At 35.1% G+C, this 27,665-nt stretch overlaps 1 protein-coding gene across 1 annotated transcript in view; it reads left to right on the top strand.

Annotated features, from left to right (window-relative positions):
• TMEM104 (transmembrane protein 104) overlaps positions 1 to 27,665 on the top strand; it is a 77,117-nt gene that overhangs the window by 5,032 nt on the left and 44,420 nt on the right. Inside the window, exons 3-7 of the mRNA XM_015819856.1 lie at positions 2,622 to 2,743; positions 8,448 to 8,529; positions 8,880 to 8,979; positions 12,063 to 12,143; positions 26,952 to 27,051. Of these exons, the coding sequence (XP_015675342.1) occupies positions 2,622 to 2,743; positions 8,448 to 8,529; positions 8,880 to 8,979; positions 12,063 to 12,143; positions 26,952 to 27,051 (485 nt within the window). The remainder of the gene's footprint in view (positions 1 to 2,621; positions 2,744 to 8,447; positions 8,530 to 8,879; positions 8,980 to 12,062; positions 12,144 to 26,951; positions 27,052 to 27,665) is intronic.

Genomic DNA, 27,665 nt, shown 5'->3' with positions numbered 1-27,665 from the left:
AAATTGTTTGTTTTAAGGGAATATTTTTTTCATGTTATTTTTCCATCGATATATTTTTGCTTAATATTGATGGTGGTGTCTCAGCTTTATTTAAGAGGCAGTAGGTATATAAGCTTGATAGAATTGTTTCATCTGTTTTTAAAGGTAAATTAAGCATTAATTTCAGAGTCCAGGTTAACACAATATTTGATAAAATATAATGTGTGCAACAAGAGATAAATTGAGATCATCTTTATGACTCATGATTTCCAAATTGAAAATACAGCAATGCTAAGCTTTTTAATTTTTTTTAATTCAGAAATGCGTCAGGGTCTTTAGGTGCAAAGGTACTCTTACATTATGTTCTATATAATGGGCATTTTATTGACCAATGAAAAATAAAAGAAAAGTGGAAAAGAAAGAAAAAAGATATAGAGAAGTGGGCTCCAAATCCAAAGAAAGAGAGAGAGAGAGAGAAAAGAAAAAAGACAAAAAGGCAAAAACGAAAAAAAAAAAAACTAAACTAAAAAATGTGCATAAAGACAAGGTAACAAAGATACACATAGATTGTCCTCCCAGTTGATTACTGATAAATATATTTCAACTTTAATAGTTTTTCCCCTCTTGCAAAACAGGTTCTCAATTTAGGAATTTCTAAATCTCTATTTACTAAATTACTGTATGGCATTAAAAATATTACAAATATGAAAATCTATTATTGATCAGCCAATTTGACCTATCAACTGTCTACTGTAAAAAAGCAGTTAACAGATAATCCCAACAAGCTAAAATTTCAAAGCCTCCTGTTAAATATCTGTTATTATAATTAACTCAGAAAGTCCACAAATGGCTTCTAATAAACCATAAACCCACTGCAATCATTATTTCTGATTCATCCAGGATCACATATCCTCAGTTGATTCTTAGTAATAAAACATTTCCTTGAACTATTTGGGATCAAATAATTGCATCTCACTCCCCAAGTCATAAGTATTAGTTGAGATTATCTCTGCAGCACTTGTGGTTCATAAATTTTCCCACAAATCAAAACACGGCATCTCCCAACAGTTGTCTTCTGGTTCCATATAATAAGCCTATTCCGCAAACTCCATCTGCTTTCAATTTAGCAATTAAAATGTAGGTTAAAACCAAAGGAAACTTCAAGACATGAGGTTAAAACAGGCATGCCTAAAAAAACCAAACAGTGACAGGAAAAGATGGAGACCCAACCCTCCAGCTGCTCTTACCGAGAATCGCAATCCACTGGATTCTTTTCCCAGGAATCCCATATATTGTAGTACAAGAAATAAATATATTTTGACAGTGAAGATGGAGTTCTATAGAGAGAGCTGCTTTATGTACAGAATTTCTAATAAAGCAGTTGAAGGCAATAACGATATTTTCTTTTATTTTCCCCTTCTTTTCCCCCTTTTTGTGTTTCCTACAGTTCTGATAAGTACAGTAAATTTTATAGGATTTGTTTTTTTTCCTGCCATTATCTTGTACTTTTAGGAAGTGTTCTATGTTTAGTTATACTATATGAATTTCTTGCTCAGAATTGGCTTTCTGCCAAACTAGTTCTCTTCATACTAAACACACTGTGCTTTTGTGCACAATGGCTCCCAAAACCAGCACTATCCGGGTACGTAGCCTACTTGAGAATTTATTGATCTATTTCGAATCTAAATAGGAATGCTTCCTTATAATTTGCAAAAGAGTTTTTATAAGAGTGTAACAAAATTGAATAACCAAGCATTCTTTGCCATCCTGTCAATTGTCTCCCAGCATATGAACTGTACTTCAAGCTGTTAAACTCTATTTGGGAAATGCTGGTAGCGAAACAAATTTAAGGTTTTCACATATATAAGGAGGGGGAGAAAGGTGAAATAGGCTAGGAAGCTGCCTGGAAGGAAGTTGCTGAACTTGGAAAAAGGAGCTGAAGATGGTTGGCAAACCAAGTGGGATTTAAGCAGTTTTGGCTGCTGAAGAAATGTAGGTTCTAGAATAGATGGAAGAGGGCTCCCAGGTGAAAGAAGGTTACCAAAGATATAGGCAGACCAGGCTTCAAGAAATAAATCTACCTTGCACAGAAGTATGGAAAGAAAAGGTAGTGATAAGTAATATCAATGAAAAGTAATATATTGCTAGATAAATTTTATAGGAAGCCCTTGATTAATTTTAAGGAGATCTTTTTTTTATGTCTTGCAGGAAACATAAGAATTAATGCAAGTAGGAAGTTCTGGATAGGTAGGAACAGATGGTAGCAAGCCAGATTTAGATTGCTTTGTCCACGATGACCTTATTTAGTTCCACCCACTGCTCTACAGGCCCCATTAAGCACATCAGATGCATTTGGCAAAGTCATTGACTGAAACATTTCTTTGCAGGCTTATACTGTGCCAAATGAACCACCTGCATGAGTTAAGGGGGAAAAAAAAACCCCTTCGTATCATAAAACAGTATTATTACTGGAACAGTTAATATGGACTAGCAAAGATTATTTTCATTGGCTATTAGACTTCTGAAATCACATAGTCATAATACCTAAGTGAATTGCACATATGGAGATTGCTACTATATTTGCCCAAAGATGGAACTAATTTAATTAGTTTCTATTAAATGTTTCTATTCTCTCATTGCAGGTTGGCCTGATTTACATGTTCAACCTCATAGTTGGCACAGGAGCTTTAACTATGCCAAAGGCCTTTGCTACTGCTGGTTGGCTTGTCAGCCTTATTCTAATAATGTTCTTGGGATTTATGAGGTAAGATTTTGCTACATGTTACTTCTGTTAATTTGGCTAAAACAAGAGGTGTGTGGAGATATACCTGGGATTAGCTGCAGCTCGTTGGACACCAACTTTCTTTGTTGCATATTTTCAGTATGGCTACCAACTAGTATGTTCAATATCATACTGCTTTAACTCTGTAAATCAAATTCAGCAGCATCTTTGGACATCTTTAAAACTAAGGTTAAAACTAAGGTTAAAAAAGTAGAGCTGGTAAAAGACCTGAGCAACAGTGGCATGATCCACACAATGGAATTGGGAATCATAGTGAAAGAAATAAGAAACTGTCTTTTGATAACAAACCAGCTGTGTGACCTACTTTTGCTGCCAATAGACTGAATTCTTGTTTTAATTGATTTTTGGCAAATTGAAATAGCACAGTAAATACACACTTATTTTAAGTATAATGATATATGATTTTTTTTTTAAAAAATCATCTGTCAAGCTTTATTCTTAGCAATTACATTGATACATCTATGCTCTTTGTTATTGCTGCCTTTTTTTAAAAAAAAAAACAGTTTAATTTATATCTTTGAAATTTCCTGGTGTTCTCCTGTCCAGGTACTACAAGATTTGACCTGGTTTTTTTTTTTTCAAGATCAGCCTAGGTCTACTAGTGTTTCACCTCCTGGAACTATATGAAAATATAATTGCCTTGAAAATTATATGTCATTCCTAAATTTTATGAACGACAGTTTTTTAACAAATGTATCCTAGTCTTAAAGCCATTTTTTCTATACTTTTACGTAGTTAGGTGCTTCTAATGCTTTACAGCACGGGTGTCAAACTCGCCACACCACATGACGTGTCGCGACATATTGCGACTCTTTTTGCATTGCCAGCAATAGGGTGGGTGCGGCTTCAGTATGATGAAACCGGCCCGCGGGCCGGCTGTTTGACACCCCTGCTTTCCAATGTTGTTTACTTAGCTGCTATTATTAAAGTTAATGGAAGCTGAATGTCTTCAGTTTGTTAGACAACTAACACATGAAGATAGCTTTAGGATTTCTTGGTGAATTGAACTGTTATATACTGAATATCATAGAAGAAGTGTTCTCTGAATAGTCTGATACATGCAGAAAATGCTGTTTTACACGTGGTATATTCAATAATCATTGTTTCAATGAAAATTTGCTGAAATCAGATTCTCTTTTTAAAATTATGCTTCATAGGTTAATTAAGATAACTAAAGATCCATGTCTATTCTTGCCTATTGCATATACTGAAATATTTAGTACATTTCATCTGAGCCCTGGTGGCACAGTAGTTAGGATGCAGTATTACCGGCAAACTCTGTCCACAGTATGGAGTTCTATCCTGACGAGCTCGAGGTTGACTCAGTCTTCCATCCTTCCGAGATTGGTAAAATGAGGACCCAGATTGTTGGGGGCAATAGGCCGACATTGCAAATCACTCAGAGAGGGCTGTAAAGCATAAGGAGCGGTATATAAGTCTTAAGTGCTATTGCTATTTAAAAAGCATGGAGGTTAAAGATCTCACTGTGAAAACTAAATGCACTGAAAATGCATTACTTAAAAGTATGTATGGTAAAACAAGAAAACATTGAGTCTTAATGGAAAGAAGAGACAAAGTCAAGAATGTTTAGTGATGCCTGAATGTAGAAAAATGACTGCTCAATACAAACAAACTCCATTCAGATGGTTTAGTTCCATAGAGAGAATGAATGAGAATTTAATCATGAAACCAAAACATGAAGGAAAAGTGAATGTGTGAGGAGGAAAGGGAGTTGTAATTGGATGAGATCTTGAAAAAAGAGAAGTTTACAGTACAAAAGGCATTACATCAGGCCATGCAGGGAACTGGTAGAAGCAAAAGTGGCTTGCAAGAATGAAAAAGATAGTGAATAGTGTTGGTATGAATGAGATCTAGTTAGATTTTTGTTCTCTCGTGTCTTTTACTTCTTGTGCTTACTACTTTTTCCATGCCTTGTATAAGGGTAGATATATTTCTAATCCATTATTAAATAAAGCATTTATTAGTTGATATCCATATTTATATTTAGGATTTTATTAAGTGTTTTGTTGCTGTGCAAATCCACTGCCTTTGTGTTTTTGTTTCCCAAAAGGTGGATTAGTCCAGTGGCTAATACAGTTTTGGCACTGCTGTCTTTTATATTGTGATGATCAGGCTTCCCATAATAATCTTGGCTTTGAACTAGATACTGAAAAGGATTATTAAAGGAATTGTCATTTAGTACATTCTTCCCTATTTTTAATGGATGCAAACTTAACAATTTGTTTGATGATTAAATAATGAAGCAGGTTGAATATAGATGGCAATAGAATAATGAATCTGCATAACATAGGCCTTTTGTAGATCTGCAAAGTGGACTAGCAGAGTGAAGAAAGGAGAATTAATAAATGTAAATACAGCACATGCATATATATACATGATTGCCTTTGCAGTTATATTTGCTTTTCAGAAAGTCTGTAAAACATTTTCTCCTATATTTTTCTCTCAATTTTAATGTCCCCTGGATTGCTTTTTGAGTATAGTCCTTTAATTTTTTGCTGATATTTTAAAATTTAATTTTCTTTGCTGTATGCTACTTTAAACATCCATGGATAAAAGCCATATTAACATTAAATAAGAAAAGGTTTTATGTATTGGTAAACTGGGTAATGTTATTTTAAACAATCTAACAATCTGCCATTTAGTTTAGATATAAGCGTCAATTGAATTTAGCTGCTGGATAGATTTTTCATTTGAAAGTATTATGCAACATTTTTCCAGATATACAAGACATGATGGCTATATTTTTTTCCCCATCAGAGAAACAGTTTAGAGGCATTTTAGGTAAAACCCTCAACAATCACTAATGAAATAATGTAGTTTTGATTTTGAACAAATAGAGTTTTGAGTGGTATGCAAGAATGCTACAGAGGTAGGCACTGATGTGTAATTTTTGATTCACTGTAAATGCTACTACAAAGAAAGGATTTTTAAAGACAGGAAAAATAAATAATTATATTCTGCTATTATATTCTGCTAATGTAGTAGCTAGAAAACCAAAATCATGGCATCCGGCCCTCTCAATTCCTGGCAAATAGATGGGGAAGAAATGGAGGTAGTGACAGATTTTATTTTCCTGGGCTCCAAGATCACCGCAGATGGGGACTGCAGACAAGAAATTAAAAGACACTTGCTCCTGGGGAGGAAAGCTATGGCAAATCTATATTCTAAAAAGCAGAGACATCACCCTGCCAACAAAAGTGTGTATAGTCAAGGCCATGGTTTTTCCAGTTGCAATGTATGGATGCGAAAGTTGGACCATAAGAAAAGCTGAGCGCAAAAGAATTGAGGCCTTTGAACTATGGTGCAGGAGAAGACTTCTGCGAGTCCCTTGGACTGCAAGGCGTTCAAACTGGTCAGTACTAGAAGAGATCAACCCCGACTGCTCTTTAGAAGGCCAGATCCTGAAGTTGAAACTCAAATACTTTGGCCACCTAATGAGAAGGAAGGACTCACTGGAGAAGGGCCTAATGCTGGGAAAGATTGAGGGCAACAGAAGAAGGGTACGACAGAGAATGAGGTGGCTGGATGGAGTCACTGAAGCAGTAGGCGTGAGCTTAAATGGACTCCAGAAGATGGTAGAGGAAAGGAAGGCCTGGAGGGATGTTATCCATGGAGTCGCGATGAGTCGGACACGACTTCGCAATTAACAACAACAACAATGTAGTAGCTAGTAGCCTACACAGGTTGAAATTCCTTTGGCTAATCTCCTGCCTCTAGATCATGGTTGTACAACCTTTTGGTTTGCATTGAGTGAAGAGGAATTGTATTGGACCACATATAAAATATATAATATAGTTAATGTACATAAATAATAACTTTCCTTTATTTTTCAATGTTTTTATTACCTTGTGGGGCTGCATTATTAGCTGCCCAGGGCCTGGCCATCTCTAGATGATATAGTTCTTCCCCCAACCCCCACCAGTAATGCCCCCTTGAGCAGAGTAGGGAGGCAAAGATTTCATGTTGGGCAAAATAAAAATATATATATTTCACTTCTCTCCTGAATGTTTGCATTAAATATAGAGATTTCATGGTAATGGATCAGTTTTATACTTCTGAATGAGCTTTAAAAATGCACAGAACATGCAAGAATTTGTTCTCTACTGTACCCCCCAAAAATAGATGCAAATAAAAAAAATGACAGTCCCCCTCTTAAATGCTTTCCATACACTGTGGTCATTAATGGTCAGTTTAAATTTGTGGACTTGTTAGATCAAAGGTGTCAAACCCGCAATGTCACATGATGTGCTGCGATGTATCGTAACTTTTTTGCCATTGCCGGCAATGGGGTAAGCGTGGTTTTGCTATGATGCATCCAGCCTGCGGGCCGGCAGTTTGACACCCCCTGTGTTAGATGAATGCAACTAATTATTTACAATTTATGCCTACATTTAATTGTTCTACTGTGAGCATTATTACCTTCCATTGTAATAGTATTTCTTTAAATTGATTTTCAGGTATCTTTTCTCCCTCAGTTGAGACTGAGTTGTTTGCAAATTAATGTTATAAATTATTACTGAAGGCATTGAAAAAGTTATGGTTTCTTTGGATGGAAAGCATAAATCTTAATAGATTGCTTCTGAGCTTTGTAAGAAAGATTATTTTAAAAACGTACAGCTTATCTATAATTTCCTACCTTGTGCTTTGATTTTTCTTCCTGTTCATTTCTTTATATTGATAGGCTCTGTTCCAATTTGTAATTATTTGTAGTATTTCTATTATATTGTCCTTGAAATTTTTCTTACTGCTGTCAAGTTGGAAATGTTTCCTGCAATATTACCGTGATACACTCATTTCTCTATAAGCACTTCTGAATCTGTGATATCCCTGAAGTATGTTTGGTATAGTAAGAAGCCTTTAGGGGGAATCATTATCTAGACCCCAGGGAATAGTTACTTACTATATATTAATCTTAGCAGAACTGATTTCTCACTCAATTTTTGTAAATTAATTCAAATTGTAAAGCAGCAAAATATTATTCTTGAGGTTTATATTATTCTATCCTTTGCTCATTTTTGCTAAAAATAAGCAAAATAGCTAAAGTGGATCGAAGCTCAACAAATCAAATTGTAATATTCATCTTTTATTGAAGAATCGCTTACTCCCAGCTATTGTCTTAGTAGATCTTAAAAAGTATTTTCAATCTTTAATATATAGCATTGAACCACTGACCTATTTCATATACTATCCTATCTTTAAATTCAGGTTTATAGTTCTTTGAAATGTTGGAGTAAAATCTGTCACAAATTCATTCTACATATAATGTTGCATTTTCCATATGTGTCTTTCCATCCAGTGCTACAATATTTTGGTCAGGTTAATTCTGTTAAGCCTTACCATTTGACTCCTACCATTGAAGCTGGCTGGAAGAAAAACAAAGTATCAAGGGAAACTAAGAATTGGTAGACAAACTAACTTGAGTTCTCCAAATCTCCACTGATACTAAGTGTAAAAATTAAAATCTCACCTCTGCTCTATACAAAGCATGTTTGGCTGCCCGCATTATATCTAACTTTGCTTTCTATAGTCAGCATTGCCTGAAAACTCCTCAGAACAGAGCTTTTAAATGAATGTGTTCATATAAATGGGATACTGTGATTCGTTTTTGTTTTAAATAACTTGATATCTTCTAATTCTCTTATAGCTACATGACCACAACTTTTGTAATGGAGGCCATGGCTGCAGCAAATGCTCAGCTTCATTTAAAGAGAATGGAAAAGCACAAGGTTTGTGTGGCATGTCTTAATCTGATATCACTTCAATCATACTGTTACATGGTAGGAAAGTAATATAGTAGGAAAATTTTAATATTGCTCTTGTGTCTGCCCTTAAAATACAACAATAAGTTCCCTATCATTCTGAACTTTTGTTGAAAACAGCATTTCTCTCTCTCGCTACATTGGACATTCAGTAGGAACTGAAATTCTAAGCATTTTAAAGACCCACAGCTAAAGAGTTTTGCTTTTTTCAGCTAGTAAATGCATTTTTCATTTAGTGCTTAATTTTCTTTTACTTGTCAAAATTCCACAATAATTCTTCATTTTTGTAGATCTAGATTAATGTCTTTCTCTTTTAGGAAGATAATAATGATGAAGATTCTTCATCTGAAGTTTCTGATAGTGAAGTTCACCCAGATGTTTATGAACGATCAGAAACACGGCCAATTCTATCTGTGCGTAAGTAGCTGATTCTACTTTCATCTTGATAATATACAAGAATCAGTCTTTCTCTACAGTTCTTTGTTAATGCCAAAGACAAGTGAAAAAAGATCCTTATCCTTTATTTGACCTTTCTGTAAATAAGACAAGTGCGTCGTGAAATCAAAATTAGGAATACTTTGCAAACCATATTTAATAGAAAAAATAATTTATCAAAGTAGAAAGCTTGTTCTTTTGCAGATGACCAAAATGCATATTTAAAAATTATTTTTGTTATTCCAGGCCACATTGTATGCAACAATGATCTGATATACATATTTTGTCCTTCTTTGCAATATTGGATACACAGTTGGATAACTCAGAGCAGAGAACATTCCTATCCTCACTTAGGCTTTAGTAATATACTCCAGATCTCCCTACTTGTCCATCACTAAATAATGAATGAAAGTGGTCTTATTGCAGAAGATTAATCCACAACATTGTGAGGCCCTGTTCCCTGTTAATCTGATTACCAAATCCTTCAAAAGCGCTAGATCAGTTGGAACAGAAGATTACATCAAGATTGGCAATCTCTCTTCCCCTGAGTGGCTAGCTTGGCTCTCCCTGGTTTTAGTTTTTCTTTTATTGATACTACTGCTGTATAAGTGACCCAGATAAATTTATTCTAATAATGATATATGTATTAGAAAATAACTGCTCTGTTGCATCAGTATCAATGATTCGTCAGCTCACTATTTGAAATCAGGATAGGAACTTTCTACTCCGTTTTTTTTTATCAAGCTTAGGTACAGTATCATATTTAGTAGGCTCCCAACTTTATCATATTCTACTTTAAATTTGGTGGGCTTATTTATAGCTCATTTTATGTAATTGCAGTGTATAACAGCAATCAGAAACATACAACATCATCTTTTTATTAGAATAAAATCATCGTTCAAATTGTTTAGAAGCCAATTTCTTTGGTCTGTGTGTGTGACTTATCCTCTTGACTTCAATTACTGCTCCAGCTTGGACTGAAGATTTTACAACCACTTAAACTGCTTTTTACTGTTGCTGCAGTACTTGCTATCAATACATAAAACCATCAGACAAAACTATAAAACCACTTATTCCTTTTAATTTTTGTTTTTTCTTTATTATCCTCCATCAATATTTAGTAACTTTGATGAAAACCCATTAGTCTTAACATCTGTTTGAATTTATTCTTACTCTTGCAGCATCTACAGTATAGGATTATTTTAAATTGCGTAGAACAAATAGTGCATTTTTCCTATTTTATTTTGTTTGGGGCATTTTGTTTGAGTGGTGCTTGATTTTCTTCTTTTCCCTTTCTCTTGCCTTTGTTACATGTCATCATCAGATTCCAAGTAAACAGGGATTTGCCAAAAGCTGGATCTATTCCTTGTATAGTACAAAGCCTCTGCAAGCAATCGGAGCTAGGAATTTAAATCTTTTCAGGCTCTCATATCAAACAAGCTCATTGTTGAATTACTTTTGCTTTGTATCAATATTATAATCTTCCATATTCTCCAGATTATAATCTTCCAAGCTCCCCATGACAGCCCCTTTCCAACTAGCATATTTGCTTGAGACATTTATAGAATAATTTTCAGTCTTGGTACAAAACAGTTGAAGCAGCATCTGCGCTACGTTGCTTTCTTTCCTTCTCAAAAGTTACAGCGTTTAACTGTTAGTAAACTCTAGTTTCCTTCTTCCCTCATGTCCTGAATTAATATCATATCAACAGGAAAGAAAATATTGTTGCTAAATAAACTTTACTGAATATCTGCTTTTGAACTATTTGTGAAAACAAGTGTTTCACATTTCATTCCAAAAATTCCACCTGCTTTGATAAATTCAAGATACGGTTCTGTACTGTGCATTACAGTATAACAATAGGACTGGTTTCTTTATACTAAATGGAAAGTGTAAGATAAGCAGTTTCAATTTTAAGCTTGCATTTTAGCAATAGTGGAAAAAAATCTCATGTGTAAGTTTCTCCATAAGACTGCTGTGGACTGATCTTGTTGAATATTATAAGAACTATGTAGAAATAGTGGATTATTTCTACAGTGTAGTCCTCCTAATGGTTTATGTCATCCTGAAATTATTTATTGTGCTTCACATCTGTGTCATGTTGTTTGTCAAATTTTTCAAACTGATTATTGTGGATTATGAAATATTAATGTTTTGAACTAGAACATCAAAACTCTGTCTGAGCTCCAAAACATTCTACTCCATGTTTTGCACGTTTACCTTTATAAATCAAAAAAATCTAAAATTTGTAAATCATGGGGGGAAAGTCTTTAAAATGGTGAATATATCTTCCCCTCCCCTGTTACTTACTCTTTTGGATCATCAACCAAATCTTTCAGCCATTCTTCTGTTTAAGCAGCTGTTCTCCTTTAGAGAAGAAAGAAGGAAATACTTTTTTTTTGGTTAATTCTGGTCCATAATTAATCAAATACATTTCTCAGTAGTACAACCAAAGGAATAATTTAAAGAATGAAAAACAAGAGGAGATTGAACAATTTAACTATAAAACAGTTTAAAATGAGTTTAAAAATATGCATCTATTGTAATGTTTCTTTTTATTACAAGTATATTGGTACTTCATAAACAACATACCGGTAGTCCTTGACATATAACCACAATTGGGATCAGAATTTCCATTGTTAAGCAAGGCAGATGTTAAGTGAGTGATGCCCAATTTTAAGACCTTTTTAGCTACAGTTGTTAAGTGAATCATTGCAGTTGATAAGGGAATCACGTGGTTGTTAAGCGAACTCAGCTTCTCCCATTAACTTTGCTTGTTGGAAGCTGGCTGGTAGAATCACAGATGGTGGTCATGTGACCCCAGGACACGGCAGCCATTGTAAATACATGCTGGTTGCCAGGTGGCTGGATTTTGATCAGATGACTGTGGGGAGGCTGTGATGGTCATAAGTGTGAGGACTGGTCATAAGTCATTTTTTTCAGTGTCGTAACGTTTAATAGTTGCTAAACAAATGGTTGTAAATTGAAGACCACCTGTGAAGGAAATGGTTTACAATATGAATAGCTTGGACTTATAGGTCTAAAAAGTTCCTTCTAATTTTCAGAGAAACGAGGAGCACCTAATATTTTTGAAATCACAGAAAGGGTAGAAATGGGTCAGATGGCCTCCATGTTCTTCAATAAAGGTAACTATTTTTAAGCTATTAAGACCCTGTTTTACATTGGATATGTTTCGTTGGGTTTTTTTTTTTTAAAAAACAAACAAACTATTTGGTACATTTGCTAAAATATACTTAACGTTTTTATTTGTGGAATGTTTTCAAGTATGCACAAACTAGGAAACACCTACACATTAACACTGAAAATGGAGTTCTGCTAAATTATTGCCAAAAAGCTCTCAATTTCCCCCTACCCCCTTCTTCCCTCTTCCCTCTTCCCCCCTCAATTTACCCCGAGTATAAGTTTCATTAATGATGGCCTGGCTGAGAACATCTACATTAGGGGTCCCCAACCCCCGGTCTGTGGACCAGTACCGAGCCGTGGCATACCAGCAACCGGTCCACATAAACAAGCAAAGCCCCATCCGCAGGATGCAGGGAAAAACCTTTCTCCACAGAACCGATCCCTGGTGCCCAAAAGGTTGGGGACCTCTGATCTACATTATCCATACCTATGGCTGCTATGGAAGATAGATGACACTTATGTAAGTGATTGTTCCCAAGATCCGGGACAGCATAAGGCTATGTGTGGGATTAAAGGGTCTTTAGTCTCTTCTTCATTAAGTTTGTATTCATAGCAAAAGTTGAAGTATCATTCCAGTCAGTGTCATGCGAAGTGAGCTGGTAAGGGTTTGCCTAACTTTACCTTCCTTTGCACCAAAACTAACTATCTAGTAAGAAATAATAGTTAATGTAAGGAAGTTGTAAGCAATGAAGAGGAGTGAGATAAGGAGGGTGAATGGGATTCAAAACTACATTTTGTTTATGCTATTCGTATGCAGAAGTACCTTTATTCCACCATGTCTATATTTTTGCTTTCCTTTGAAGTAGGTTTACCTTTTCACCATTAGAACCTTTTCTTACTGTCTACCTTAGCACTGAATACATGTTTTCCTTGGGGATTTTTTTTTATCATGGGTGGGGCCAATTTTTTTTTATAGGGTGGCTAGAGGAATGTTTACATTGGAGAAATATAGCTCTGGAATAATATGGTAGCATTAATTCTCTATTTCTGCGATGAATAATTTTACACAGTAGAGGGTGCTCAGATCACATATGTGAATGCAAGTTAAGCATAGTTAATTTTTTTTTAACAAATGCTTTCTTTGGTTGACAGTTCAAACAAAATTTATTCTGCTCTTTTTCGCTTATTATAGGCAAGTTGTGATACTAGCTTTCTTTCCCAGAGGGAAAAGTTTTTTTTAAAAAAAAACTAATAATGAACAGTTATAGCAAAATAAAAGTGCCCCTTCAAAGATAAGGATGGCCCTAATTTGTGTCATATGATTTTTCTGTTCTTTTGATCTGTAGGAAGATGCTTTGGAAAGATCATAGAGATTTAGTTAGGAGAATAATAAAATCTCTTTCTGCCATTTCTTCTTTTGGCTTCTGGTCTATAGAGGTTTTACATTATGGATGTCAAGAAATACCTGTATTGGCGAAATATTTTAGTGTGCATACAGTATAGTATTTTGAATGGTCTCTACATAGTGTTCAGTTAGAAATACATCATAGTCTTGTAGTACAGTTATATGAAGCAAAAATGTACATACCGAAACTGAAGATAGAATCACAACATTTTTACATATTTATTAGCCCTTGCAGCATTGCTTTCTATAGGAATGTGGAAATCTATACGGTGTCTCTACTTCAAACGTATCTAAATAGCAAGATAATTCTAAATAATTTACCAAAGGGATAAGACTTTTTCACTCTGTTTTTTTTAAATATAAAGGTTTGAATTACTGCCTCTTATTAAATATTCTAGTTTCCTCATTCAGCTAGACTTTTGACCATTTTTGTTGTTAACTGAATCATTGCAGTTAAATAAATTGTAGTTGTTAAGCAAATCGACTTTTCCCCCATTGACCTTGCTTGTTGGAAGCCGGCTGGGAAGGTCACCAATGGAGATTACATGATCCTAGTACACGGCAGCCATTGTAAATACGTGCTGGTTGGCAAGGTTCTGAATTTTGATCACGGGACTGTAGGGATGTTGCCACAGTTGTAAGTGCAAGTACCGTCATAAGGCCTTTTTTTCCAGTTGTTAAGTTTGAATAGTTGTTGAATAAATATTTGTAAATTGAGGGGTACCTGTACTGCTGAAAAACCAAATTTCTCAAATGCATGGTTTTGCGATTGTCTTCCCTGCAGTTCCTTTGCCAGGGATTTCATTCAGTTTTCCTTAGAGGTTATTGGGTGTCAGAAATTCCCAACTACTATCTATTGTTTCCAATTTGCTCTTTCCTTGCCTCACTTTGGCATTTGCCAGGCTTTCTGCAACTGAGGAAATTCTGCATAATTTTTCAATAAATGAAATCAGCACTATATCGATTCCTTGCTTTTAAGAGCTAACTTCTGACCTTGCTTTCTGTGTGATGTAGTTTTAGTACAGCCTAAAACAAATTTATGCAGTCACGCTGAATATATCTGATACAATGCCCAATTAAAACCTGGCAAGATTTGCTACCAGGATAAAAAGATATAGTGCAGGCAAAGAATAAGCTTTTCAGAATATCATGTTCTATTATAATTGCTGTTATACGCAGACTAGCGATAGGTTTGTTAAAAAAAAGAAAGTCTTTGTATTTGCTGCATACCCTGCACATTTCCTTTGGTAATCTTATAAGAATCAATGCTTGTCAAATTGTTATCTTACCAATTTAAGCTAAGACACATAAGACTTCAGGTTATACTTTATAGGGAATCGGTATGTAGTCTTAAAGAGAAAGAAAATCTTCAGACTATTTCCATGAAAGGAGTCTAACTCTGAAGGATAGCTTGGCCTCCTCTAACAGGGATTCTGGAGTCATTTATTGTAGTAATGGATTCTAGGCATATATGTCATGTACCACTCCTGGAGAAACTCATTGATCTTCCTTTTTCGTGTGCAGTAATGAAAGTATCAATCAATGAAGGTCTATGACTGTTTATAAAACAGAACTGGCACAATGTCTACCTTAATTGAAGAAAACAGAGGATGGCAAACCAAAATCATAACTTTATTGTAAAAATTAATATGAAACACTGCTTTTGTTGAAGAATTAACAAAGGAGAGCCAAAGTGTTCTTCAGGGGAACCACAAGATTGGCTAAAGGGCAATGGTTTCAAACCCTAATCTTAATGAACTGACCCATGTCAGACAATTACAAATCTTGTTTGGCAGACAATTACAAATTTGGCAGACAATTACAAATCTTCCTGGGAAACTGATTCAAAAGAAAACGAATCTGTATATGTCTATGGAGATTCTCAGTCATCCAGGTCAGGGTTGTCCCAAAGGTGCTTTTTCACGAGGCAACTGGACGTTCTTGTTTTTCCTTGAAGACATTTCACTTCTCATCCAAGAAGCTTCTTCAGCTCTGACTGGATGGTGGGGAATGGAAGGATTTATACTCTTTGCAGACAGCTGGTCATTTGCATTCTTTTAGACGAATCTTTTGGATGAGAAGCGAAACGTCTTCAAAGAAAAAGAAGAAAGTCCAGTTGCCTCGTGAAAAAGCATCTGTGGGCCGAATCTGTATAGTTTCTCCAGTGATGCCATCTTAACCTTAGAGTTAAATCACGGTAGATCAATACTAGGGCAAAGGATCTTAGAGAAGGTCAAACAGAAATTGCTGCTTTCTTTCATAATCTTCTCAATTATATTGTAACTGTAAATAACCAAATTTTAATACCTGAACCTGCCATATATTTATATCATATCACAGTTCCCAAATTTAGGAGAGCTTTATTTTTAGCTTGATTTCATGTTCTTCCCACAGCTGTCCTGAAAGGGAAATACAGGAAATCCCATATGAAACCCAATACTGCCTCTCTGATGTAGGCACCATAGAAACGTCAGCCTAGGTTGTTCGGTATTGCCAGTTCTATAGGGACATTTGTCACCAGTGGATTAACTGGTGATCAATTTCTTTTAATGAAATTCCTGGGGGACTCTAATAGCTTTTATCCGCACTATCTATTAATCAAAGATAAGTTTATTTATTTAAAAGTAGCAAACTTTTGCTATATTATGTGTAAGCTTCCCGTAGAAATGGTTGATAATAGTTCTTGTTAGGAAATCATTTTCATTTTATTGATTGTATTTTTATTAATCAACGACCAGAACAATGTTCTGTCTGTCAAATGAATACAGAATGTTAAAACAGAAATATGTTCTTAGAATTACCTTAAATCATAAGCAGGAGTCAAGGAAAAGCCATTTTTGTAGCCAAAAAATGAGTCATGGGAGCATCTTTGTTTTACTTTCTATTTAAGTATCTAGATTATAATCTACTGAACTAAAATCCCTATCAGAAGCATTATTAAATATACATTCAAGTCTAGAATCAAATGACCTATGTAGTAAGCAATATATTTAGTTGGTTTGATTTTAACAATGAGCAATAGCAGCCCTTTCATAATCCTTCTATCTTACATGTCACTCTTCTAAAAGGTATCACCTATATATTGATTTCTTTTGTAGAAATCAAGCTTTTGATTAGTGATTGTTTTTTTTAAAAATAATTCTTAATATCATGCTTGCTAAGAAAGTTTTTTGGCCAATACATTTCAAGGTGAAGATAAAGAGTACATCTTTACAAACCTCGTTTTATCAAAAGAGAAGGTCTCTTGCTTTGGTTAATGATAATGAAAAAAAATGTCATCTGAAAAATGGACCAACTGTTTGAAGAATGACAGTCTAATTTTACGGTATACCTCTGATTATATTACAGCTGTTCCTAATTCAGTTTTTTTTTCCTGAGAATTCGAATATTAGCTTTTAAAATAGATGCTATCTTGTTCTTACATTTACTGATATATATTCAAAATATCCTTCCAGGAGATTATCACCTTGATATGGTAGAAAGGCTCAGTAACTTCAAATAACCTTGAAAGTGAGGATAGACCCACGAGTTTCTCAAAAACCAGCTTTGCCAGAAAAGTTCAAAGGGGGGTGGGGAATGAAGCTATAAGGGCTCCTTCGTCTCAGCAACTGGCAAAGACAGAGTGGTTCTGTGGGTGTGAAGTAAACTAAACCACCTTTGCAAAGGAATTGTAAGTCAAGAAATTATGTAGTAGATAATGAAATGTAAGAAGCCTGAACAACAGAAAATTAAAAATGGTCAAAGCTGAAAGGTATTAAATATGACATTTTAGGAATAAGCAAACATAAGTGGACCAGGATACTGTACTTTTAGTCAAGTGATTATATAATAAGGCATACAGCTATATGAAAGAATGTCAATAATGTTTTCTTAAAAGATATGTGGCTGACTGTAACTGAGTAAATTTTGTAATCCTATCTAATGGCATTATTTATTATTCATTGAATATCAATATTATATTAATTGATATATTTTAAAATGGCAGGATTCACTGAATGAAATACAAGCTTAAACCTTCTTAGATATAAATATGATACCACTTAAGTGAAAGTAAAATGAGCTGATGATAAAAGTGAAAAATTGGGTTTAATATTAACTCTTAAAGAAAATTAAAATGAACCATCAAGCCTGAACTTACTGTTGATAGTGAAGAGATGAAGGTGGTAAATAGTTTACTTTCTTGGATGCAAAAATAAAGACATATGGAAAACTGGAGAAATGAAAAGGAGATCAAATCCAAGAAAGAAGGCAATGTACACCTAGAAAAGATCATGAAGGGTAAGAACATTTCAGTAAAACCAAAAATAATAATTAAAATGATAGTGGTAATGTATATTTCTATATACTGGACACNTTTTAAATAGGGATAATTGTTAATGATTTTAAAGTTTCAGGGGATTTTTAAGGATAATTTTAATTGATCGGCCTGTTTAAATATTTCTTTTTAATTCGGCTTTTAATTATTGTATTTGTATTGTAGTTTTTATGAGGCTGTTAGCCGCCCTGAGTCCCATGAGGAGAAGGGCGGGGTATAAATTAAATTATAAATAAAAAAATAAATAAATTACAAATCTTCCTGGGAAACTGATTCAAAAGAAAACGAATCTGTATATGTCTATGGAGATTCTTAGTCATCCAGGTCAGGGTTGTCCCAAAGGTGCTTTTTCACGAGGCAACTGGACGTTCTTGTTTTTCCTTGAAGACATTTCACTTCTCATCCAAGAAGCTTCTTCAGCTCTGACTGGATGGTGGGGAATGGAAGGATTTATACTCTTTGCAGACAGCTGGTCATTTGCATTCTTTTAGACGAATCTTTTGGATGAGAAGCGAAATGTCTTCAAAGAAAAAGAAGAAAGTCCAGTTGCCTCGTGAAAAAGCATCTGTGGGCCGAATCTGTATAGTTTCTCCAGTGATGTCATCTTAACCTTAGAGTTAAATCACGGTAGATCAATACTAGGGCAAAGGATCTTAGAGAAGGTCAAACAGAAATTGCTGCTTTCTTTCATAATCTTCTCAATTATATTGTAACTGTAAATAACCAAATTTTAGTACCTGAACCTGCCACATATTTATATCATATCACAGTTCCCAAATTTAGGAGAGCTTTATTTTTAGCTTGATTTCATGTTCTTCCCACAGCTGTCCTGAAAGGGAAATACAGAAAATCCCATATGAAACCCAATACTGCCTCTCTGATGTAGGCACCATAGAAACGTCAGCCTAGGTTGTTCGGTATTGCCAGTTCTGTAGGGACATTTGTCACCAGTGGATTAACTGGTGATCAATTTCTTTTAATGAAATTCCTGGGGGACTCCAATAGCTTTTATCCGCACTATCTATTAATCAAAGATAAGTTTATTTATTTAAAAGTAGCAAACTTTTGCTATATTATGCGTAAGCTTCCCGTAGAAATGGTTGATAATAGTTCTTGTTAGGAAATCATTTTCATTTTATTGATTGTATTTTTATTAATCAACGACCAGAACAATGTTCTGTCTGTCAAATGAATACAGAATGTTAAAACAGAAATATGTTCTTAGAATTACCTTAAATCATAAGCAGGAGTCAAGGAAAAGCCATTTTTGTAGGCAAAAAATGAGTCATGGGAGCATCTTTGTTTTACTTTCTATTTAAGTATCTAGATTATAATCTACTGAACTAAAATCCCTATCAGAAGCATTATTAAATATACATTCAAGTCTAGAATCAAATGACCTATGTAGTAAGCAATATATTTAGTTGGTTTGATTTTAACAATGAGCAATAGCAGCCCTTTCATAATCCTTCTATCTTACATGTCACCCTTCTAAAAGGTATCACCTATATATTGATTTCTTTTGTAGAAATCAAGCTTTTGATTAGTGATTGTTTTTTTAAAAAATAATTCTTAATATCATGCTTGCTAAGAAAGTTTTTTGGCCAATACATTTCAAGGTGAAGATAAAGAGTACATCTTTACAAACCTCATTTTATCAAAAGAGAAGGTCTCTTGCTTTGGTTAATGATAATGAAAAAAAATGTCATCTGAAAAATGGACCGACTGTTTGAAGAATGACAGTCTAATTTTACGGTATACCTCTGATTATATTACAGCTGTTCCTAATTCAGTTTTTTTTTTCCTGAGAATTCGAGTATTAGCTTTTAAAATAGATGCTATCTTGTTCTTACATTTACTGATATATATTCAAAATATCCTTCCAGGAGATTATCACCTTGATATGGTAGAAAGGCTCAGTAACTTCAAATAACCTTGAAAGTGAGGATAGACCCACGAGTTTCTTAAAAACCAGCTTTGCCAGAAAAGTTCAAAGGGGGGTGGGGAATGAAGCTATAAGGGCTCCTTCGTCTCAGCAACTGGCAAAGACAGAGTGGTTCTGTGGGTGTGAAGTAAACTAAACCACCTTTGCAAAGGAATTGTAAGTCAAGAAATTATGTAGTAGATAATGAAATGTAAGAAGCCTGAACAACAGAAAATTTAAAATGGTCAAAGCTGAAAGGTATTAAATATGACATTTTAGGAATAAGCAAACATAAGTGGACCAGGATACTGTACTCTCAGTCAAGTGATTATATAATAAGGCATACAGCTATATGAAAGAATGTCAATAATGTTTTCTTAAAAGATATGTGGCTGACTGTAACTGAGTAAATTTTGTAATCCTATCTAATGGCATTATTTATTATTCATTGAATATCAATATTATATTAATTGATATATTTTAAAATGGCAGGATTCACTGAATCAAATACAAGCTTAAACCTTCTTAGATATAAATATGATACCACTTAACTGAAAATAAAATGAGCTGATGATAAAAGTAAAAAATTGGGTTTAATATTAACTCTTAAAGAAAATTAAAATGAACCATCAGGCCTGAACTTACTGTTGATAGTGAAGAGATGAAGGTGGTAAATAGTTTACTTTCTTGGATGCAAAAATAAAGACATATGGAAAACTGGAGAAATGAAAAGGAGATCAAATCCAAGAAAGAAGGCAATGTACACCTAGAAAAGATCATGAAGGATAAGAACATTTCAGTAAAACCAAAAATAATAATTAAAATGATAGTGGTAATGTATATTTCTATATACTGGACACTGAAAGAGAGAGAGAGAGAGAGAGAGAGAGAGAAATGCCTTTGAGTTAAGGATTTGGAAATGATTTTTAAGATTACAATTGACCAAATAAAGACTGGCTATTCCCTTGAGGTGATAATTGACAAGCAAAAATACACAAATTTCAAACGTGCTGTGAACAGATACAGTCTTGTGAAAAATGAATTTTTCAATGTATTTTAACATACAGATATGAGTTTCATTTCAACAATATTGATATAACATAACAGATTTTATGCACTACTTACATTTCGTAGTGCATTCTGTGATTGAAATAAATATAAATGCACATTTCACATTTGGAAAAAGTAAGCACATTCGTAGATTTACCACTACCTCAAATACCTAAAATTATAAATGCACCAGATCAGGTACAAATGATTAGAACATTATTAGAGAGGATCATGGATGAATCTGCCTTATTGAAACCTCAGATATTTAGTTTGATTTGCTCTTTGTTCTTGAAGTGTGTGGTATCATTGTGTCTAGACCTTAAAAAAGATTATAGGCACCTATGAGTCTGGGAAAGGGATTTAAAAAGATTGCCAAACAATTGTACATCAATCATTCCACTGTCAAGAAGATGATTAAGAGATGGAAAAGATTTCAAACAAGTGCCAAATTGCCCAGGGCAGGCCATCCCAGCAAGTTCACAAGATGCTGAAATAAATCCCTAAGAACCCCAGAATTTTACCATGTTAACCTAGAGGTAGCTCTCACTACTATTGGTGTCAAAGTTCATGAGACTTCCATTAGCAAGAAGCTGCACAAATTAGATCTACACGGGAGGTGTGCCAGGAGAAAACTATTACTGTTACTGTTACTGAAATAACATGAGGGCAGAACTAAAGTTTGCTCATGAACACCGAGGCAAAGATTGGGGCTTCTGGAACAGTGTGCTGTGTGCATGCAAGATAAAAAAATTGAGTTGTTTGGTCACAATATCAGAAGACATGCAAAAAGCCAAAGCCATCATTTCACCAGAAGAAACTGATTCTAATTGTAAAGCAGGCAGTGGCGAGGTTATGGTATGGAGCGCTTTGCTGTCTATCGTATAATCTACCATGAATTGTTCATTGTGCCAGAGGGTGAGGATAACATGAGATCATCTGTCAAAAGCTTAACCAAAAGTGGACTTTGTAACATGACAATGGCAATAACCATTGTAGTAAATCCACCAAGAAATGGCTGAAAAAAAGAGAAGGGAAACGGAGCATTCTGAGATGGTCAAGCCAAAGCTTAGGTCTAAATCCCATCAAGATTCCGTGGAGTGATTTGAAACAACCTTTGCATGCAAAAAAATCACTCTCAATGTTGCACAGCTGAAAAAAAATCTGCATGAAGGAGTGGAAAAAAAATACTCCTATTTGATATCAGAAACTAGTAGACGGGTTATAAGAATTGTCTATTTGAAGTTGTTTCTGCTAAAGGGCGAACTTTTTTCTATGGAAGGAAATGGCATATCTGTTAATTTTATGTTAAATAGACAATTTTTTATACTGTAGGTTTTTGTTCAGTTACATCACCTTTATACATACTGCTTTAATGAAAATAAAATGTTGATGTGTCTACATTAGTTAAAAAAGAAAAAAGGATTTTATATTGGTATACTTGTTCACATGACTATAAAAGACTCTCATTCACCCTATCTCTCCAAGGGGAGATAGCAAGTAAAGCGGAAGGACGGAGCCAAGGGGATCACTGGGATATCATTTGAAGAGCTTATTATTAGGGGCAGACTAAAATGGTAAAATAGTGAATCTCTGGCCCAAATTCATCAGGGTCGAGGTTCAACCTGATAGACTATGTAGGACAGACAGAGAGAAAGCTAACCACCATATTGCAAGAACACAAGCGAGCAGTCAGATAAGGAGATCTAAACTCATTAGTAGTCTCACATTGCAATGAACAAGGACATATATTCAATTTTGCAGCTACTAAGATTGTTGGCCAAGCAGGTACAAAAATAGCCAGGGAAATGATTGAAGCCTGGGAAACAGCCCCTGGACAATCAACAGAAGTATTGATTTACCACCAGCTTATCAGGTATTAGGAGTCGAGGACTTGACAGCACAAGGAAACAACAGTCAACGATTTAATAGCCAGCCATCAACATCCCTATCAACAACTAAAAAGCCACATGCAATCAGGCACCACATAAATACTACACATAGAAATAGCCCAAGGCACACATTCTGGGAGAGAGAAGTTCCCTGATGATTGGCTCCAGCACGAGTCCAAAAGCTGGGAAGACTAAACCTCCAATCCCTGTGACCAACCCAGATTGGATCAACCTGATAATACCTAACTGTTCTAGAAAGATGAAAGTGCTGTCTTGATCTTGTTAGATGAGGCAGTCATAGCTTGACTTTAAACTTGAATGTTATTCCAAACTCATTTTCATGTCAGAGTTTCATGAGACTAATTTCTCTTTCTCCTAATAAGGAGTATTTGTTCTCTAATATATTCAATTTAGCATTTACAAAAGTGCTGACAAAAATCCATTATAGTTTAATAAATAATATACATGAATAATGACCGTAATGTTCAAGTTTTATTTGGTTTTAGATTAATTTGCATTTGATTTTTTTTCTTTGAATAAGATTTTAATAAGCATTTATAACTGCAGTTGTTTGTACATTTAGCTGGGGGAAAAGCTGCAATGGATCTTAAAGAATTAATGAATATTTTAATCTATTTACTATTTTAAAAATAATAATAAAGCCCAAGCTGGGAATAAATATCCTTTTGATTGCCCTGTTGCTCTTGTCTCATTTTAATATTATGAATAGCTAAAGGTGGGGACATAATTACTGATTATTACTGCAGAGAAATAGTTCTGCTTTTATTCTACTTATAGACATATCGCTATTAACAGATACCTAATATTTTGTGGGTTTCTTATTGTTTTTTATGCTTTCCTCTTCAGTTACACTAAGTTTTAATAATTTTTAAGAACCAAAATATTTTAGGAGAAGAGGAGAAAGAAGAATATGTTGTAGACATAAACAAGAATTTTTATGGTTTCCATCTATTAGCATACTGTAAAATTATTCGGCTTATTCATTATGAAATCCCATTTGTGGGCTATACAATGGGCATAGATATACTAGCAATAAATGAACTGATGACTCTATTGAAGTTATATAATGAATGGAGGTTTTATAACCGGGATGGCTGTTGTACTGCACTGCCCTCTTAATTGCAATATACAATTAGCAATTGAAACTGGCATTGCATATTGTGTGATGCATTAATTCATGATGGTACACATTTTAATGGCTCTGACGCAATAGTGGCCTGGAAAGTAGAAAGTGAATTTCCTCTAGTGTTACAATTTGAACTTGTGTATGCAACAGACTCTTCACACCTCCAGCCTTTGGTTTCAGCTGGATGTTGAAGTCAAAGTCTGATCTCTGGGTAGTCATAAGGAACCTTTAAATAAGTATCTAGAGAGGAATAGGTGGTAAGGCAAGTGAAAAATCAGCCTGGCAACAGACCTCAGCAGGCATAAATATATTGGTGAGGGGTCCTTGGTGCTCTCTGAGCTTGCTTGTTTTCTTGCAGATGTTTCATTACCCTAACTAGGTAACATCACCAAGGTCCTCTCATTTCAACCCTGAGCTACAAATATTCTCCTTCATTGGAAATATTGGTGATTACTGGAGTTCATAGATAATTACTTATTTTAAAAAATACATAATCGGCCTTGTTCATGTTTCAGCATATCATGCATAGAGGAAACTAGAAAGCTTGCCACCTACTGATGAGCTAGATCAGTGGTTCTCAACCTTTTTAATGCCGCGACCCCAACCGGTCGTAAGTCGAGGACTAAACCGGCCGTAAGTCGAGGACTAAACCGGTCGTAAGTCGAGGACTACCCAACCGGTCGTAAGTCGAGGACTTTCCCTGCCCGGGAGCACCACGCATGCGTGGTTCCGCCCCCTGCGCCGGCCGAGGCGTAGCTGGCAAGCGGCAGAGACGGAGCAGGCCGACCACCAGCTGGCCCAGCTCAAGGGAGGTAAGGCACCCACTGGAAAAGGGGGAAAAAAATGGCGGACAAAAAAAATGGCGGACAAAAAAATGGCGGACAGCCTTGCTTGGCGACCCCCATGAAATGGTCGATCGACCCCAAATGGGGTCCCGACCCACAGGTTGAGAACCACTGAGCTAGATGCTTAAAACAAATGACTGCCTATCCAAGCTTTGCATCAGGTCAGACTTCAACATACTTCTGGTACTGATTCATAAAATAAATTGGTAGGAACCGCTTCCAGGAAGTGAGACAAATTATAATGGGGAAAATGTATGCTAAACAGTTACAGAATTAATACTGCTGAACAATGGCCTAGGGCAAGGGTGTCAAACTGCCGGCCCACGGGCTGGATGCATCATAGTGAAACCGCGGCCACCCCATTGCCGGCAATGGCAAAAAAAGTCACAATACGTCACGACACATCACGTGACGTTGCGAGTTTGACATCCCTGGCCTAGGTGAATAGTGCCTATTTCCATTTATCTTTTGAGCAAAGTGTTCTGAAGAAATACAAGACTTTTTCCTTGACCCCATTTAGAAGACATGTAGTTGCTGAGTACACCATGTTGTTTCTGGTTTGGGGAGGTTTTTTTAAATGTAAAAGGTATTATTTTTGCCAAGAAAGAGGGTTGCCAATTGTTGTAGTACTTGTATTTTTCTAGCGGTGACCTTGGCTGATCTCAAAATTTGAGTAGAGTCAGATGCATTTAATACTCGAATGGGAGACTATCAAATAGGCTATAAGGATAATTAATAGGCTAGATTGGAAGCCAAAACTCAGAAGAAAGAGTTGACAATTTATTTACTTTTTATTTAAATTGTGTATTTATTTATCTGAGCATGCATGGAGTTAATCCAGTAGCTCAACACTGCTGAGATATAGGTGGTTTGCAAATGTATTGTTATCCAGGACATACAGAGACATAAAATCACCAAGCATTAAACTTGACCGAAGAATACTTATGTATTAACAGAGTTGTGCATGCGTATATGTATACAGTGTGTGCATATGTATATAACTGTATGCACATATATTCCGTCCTCACAAATAGACTACGGAAGATCATTCCTAGTGTCAGCTGAATGTACTCAATTTTTTGATTTCTTATATTCCTTTTTTCTTCCTGTCTTTGAATTAATGCCTTTTGTCTTTGGCCTGATTACTTTGAAAATGAAATATGTTTAGATTGAGTTATTTCGGTTCCTTTTTGAAAAACAAGTTGATGTGTTTTGGGATTTCTTTATATTTCCTTATGTCTGATCATAAAAGCTTCTTTGCATGCCAACAATTTTGTCCCCAAATTGTAAAGAAAAAGTATTGCATCATCGCCTTTTATAAATCATATGGTAATTTGGCAAGATTAGAATCATATTCAGTTTTGGAAACTGGAAGTAAACTCTGGTTTTCAGCAAATCAGTTGTAAAATGCATCATGGAAGTCTGCCAACGTTTGGCCCAGTTGCCAAGCACCCAAAGTGAAGTCATATGACTACAGGTGGGGGAACAACCGTCAGAATTTCAAATCTAGGTTGTAAGTACCCCCCAGGTAGAGCTTTAGAACTTCAAACCAGTCTGAAGTCGAGGACTACCTATAATACATCAAAGAGGGTTACTGTATGCTTTGATAAAATGAAATTTCAATGTGATCACACTGCACCTATCATAATTTTTATATACTGCAAGTGAAATAATAGATGCAAATTGTAGTCCAATGAAGCAGGTATTCTGCTCTAGGTCAGGGGTGTCAAACTACCGGCCCGCGGGCCAGATGCGTCACCCCGAAGCCGCGCCCACCCCATTGCCGGCAATGACAAAACAGTCCCGATACATGACATCGCAGTTTGACATGTCTGCTCTAGGTTGTAGAAATCTGCTATTAGAATTCATATTATAGGGCAGTGTAAAAGTACCATATATATCCTTCCCTTCTGCCTGGAAGTTTGTCATAGTGAGCGCCTTATATTTAATATAACAATGTGAAATACTTAATTATAGAAAACAATGTTACAGATTTTAAAATACTAGATAGGGTACCATATTTTCGCCTGTAAGATTTAATTCCACTATGCATGGATTAGATTCTTTTTTTCAAGCAGTATTTTGGGTCCATTTCATTTCAGCATCCATGGGTTCTAAAAAAGTAACTTTCAACAAGACATGACTAAAATATCAAGCATTTTTTTAAAAAAAGTAATGCGATACAATTATGTGAATTGCAATAGTTTAATCTTTATTTCATTTTCTTCCTTGTAGTGGGAGTGAATTTATTTTACTTCTGTTTAATCATCTATTTATATGGTGATCTGGCAATCTATGCAGCTGCTGTCCCAGTTTCTCTCATGCAAGTGACTTGGTAGGTATGCATTTGGTAACAATATTGTGAATGTGATCATTTCTAAAAAAATTAAAGGATTATGTAGTTATTTCATGTTGATGGTTTTGACTTTGTATTGATGTCCTTGTTTCAATTTCTATCCCAGTTTTCAAGTCAATTTCAGACTGTACAAAACTTTAAAGAGTGAGAATTTCCTTAAAAACCATTGTTAGAAATAATCATGAATCCAGTTTACAAAGATAATCTGCAGGAAAGGAAAAGGACTCTGTTTCAATGGCAATGGGTATACCATTGGGAGACTTGAAGGTTGGGGACAGATCATCTTGGAGAGGATCTATCCACATGGTTGCTAAGAATTGACAGCTGAGTTGATAAAACATAAATCAAATTGATGGTGCATTTTAGTGTCTGGATATATTTGTTTACAGATCAGATTATTATTATTATTATTATTAATTTGATTTATATACCGCCCTTCTCCCGAAGGACTCAGGGCGGTGCACAGCATATTAAAAACAAATAACAATACAATACATAAATAAATACCAAAAATAAAAAAAAAACCCCTCTAAGACCAAATTAAAAGCCAAATATTGGTAGCTGTGTCGTAATTAAAATTGTATTAAAAATCG

This window comes from Protobothrops mucrosquamatus, unplaced genomic scaffold (genome assembly GCF_001527695.2).
Source record: "Protobothrops mucrosquamatus isolate PMUCROS unplaced genomic scaffold, P.Mucros_1.0 scaffold1002, whole genome shotgun sequence".
Classification (NCBI taxonomy): domain Eukaryota; kingdom Metazoa; phylum Chordata; class Lepidosauria; order Squamata; family Viperidae; genus Protobothrops; species Protobothrops mucrosquamatus.
This window is presented reverse-complemented; position numbering and strand designations above follow the sequence as displayed.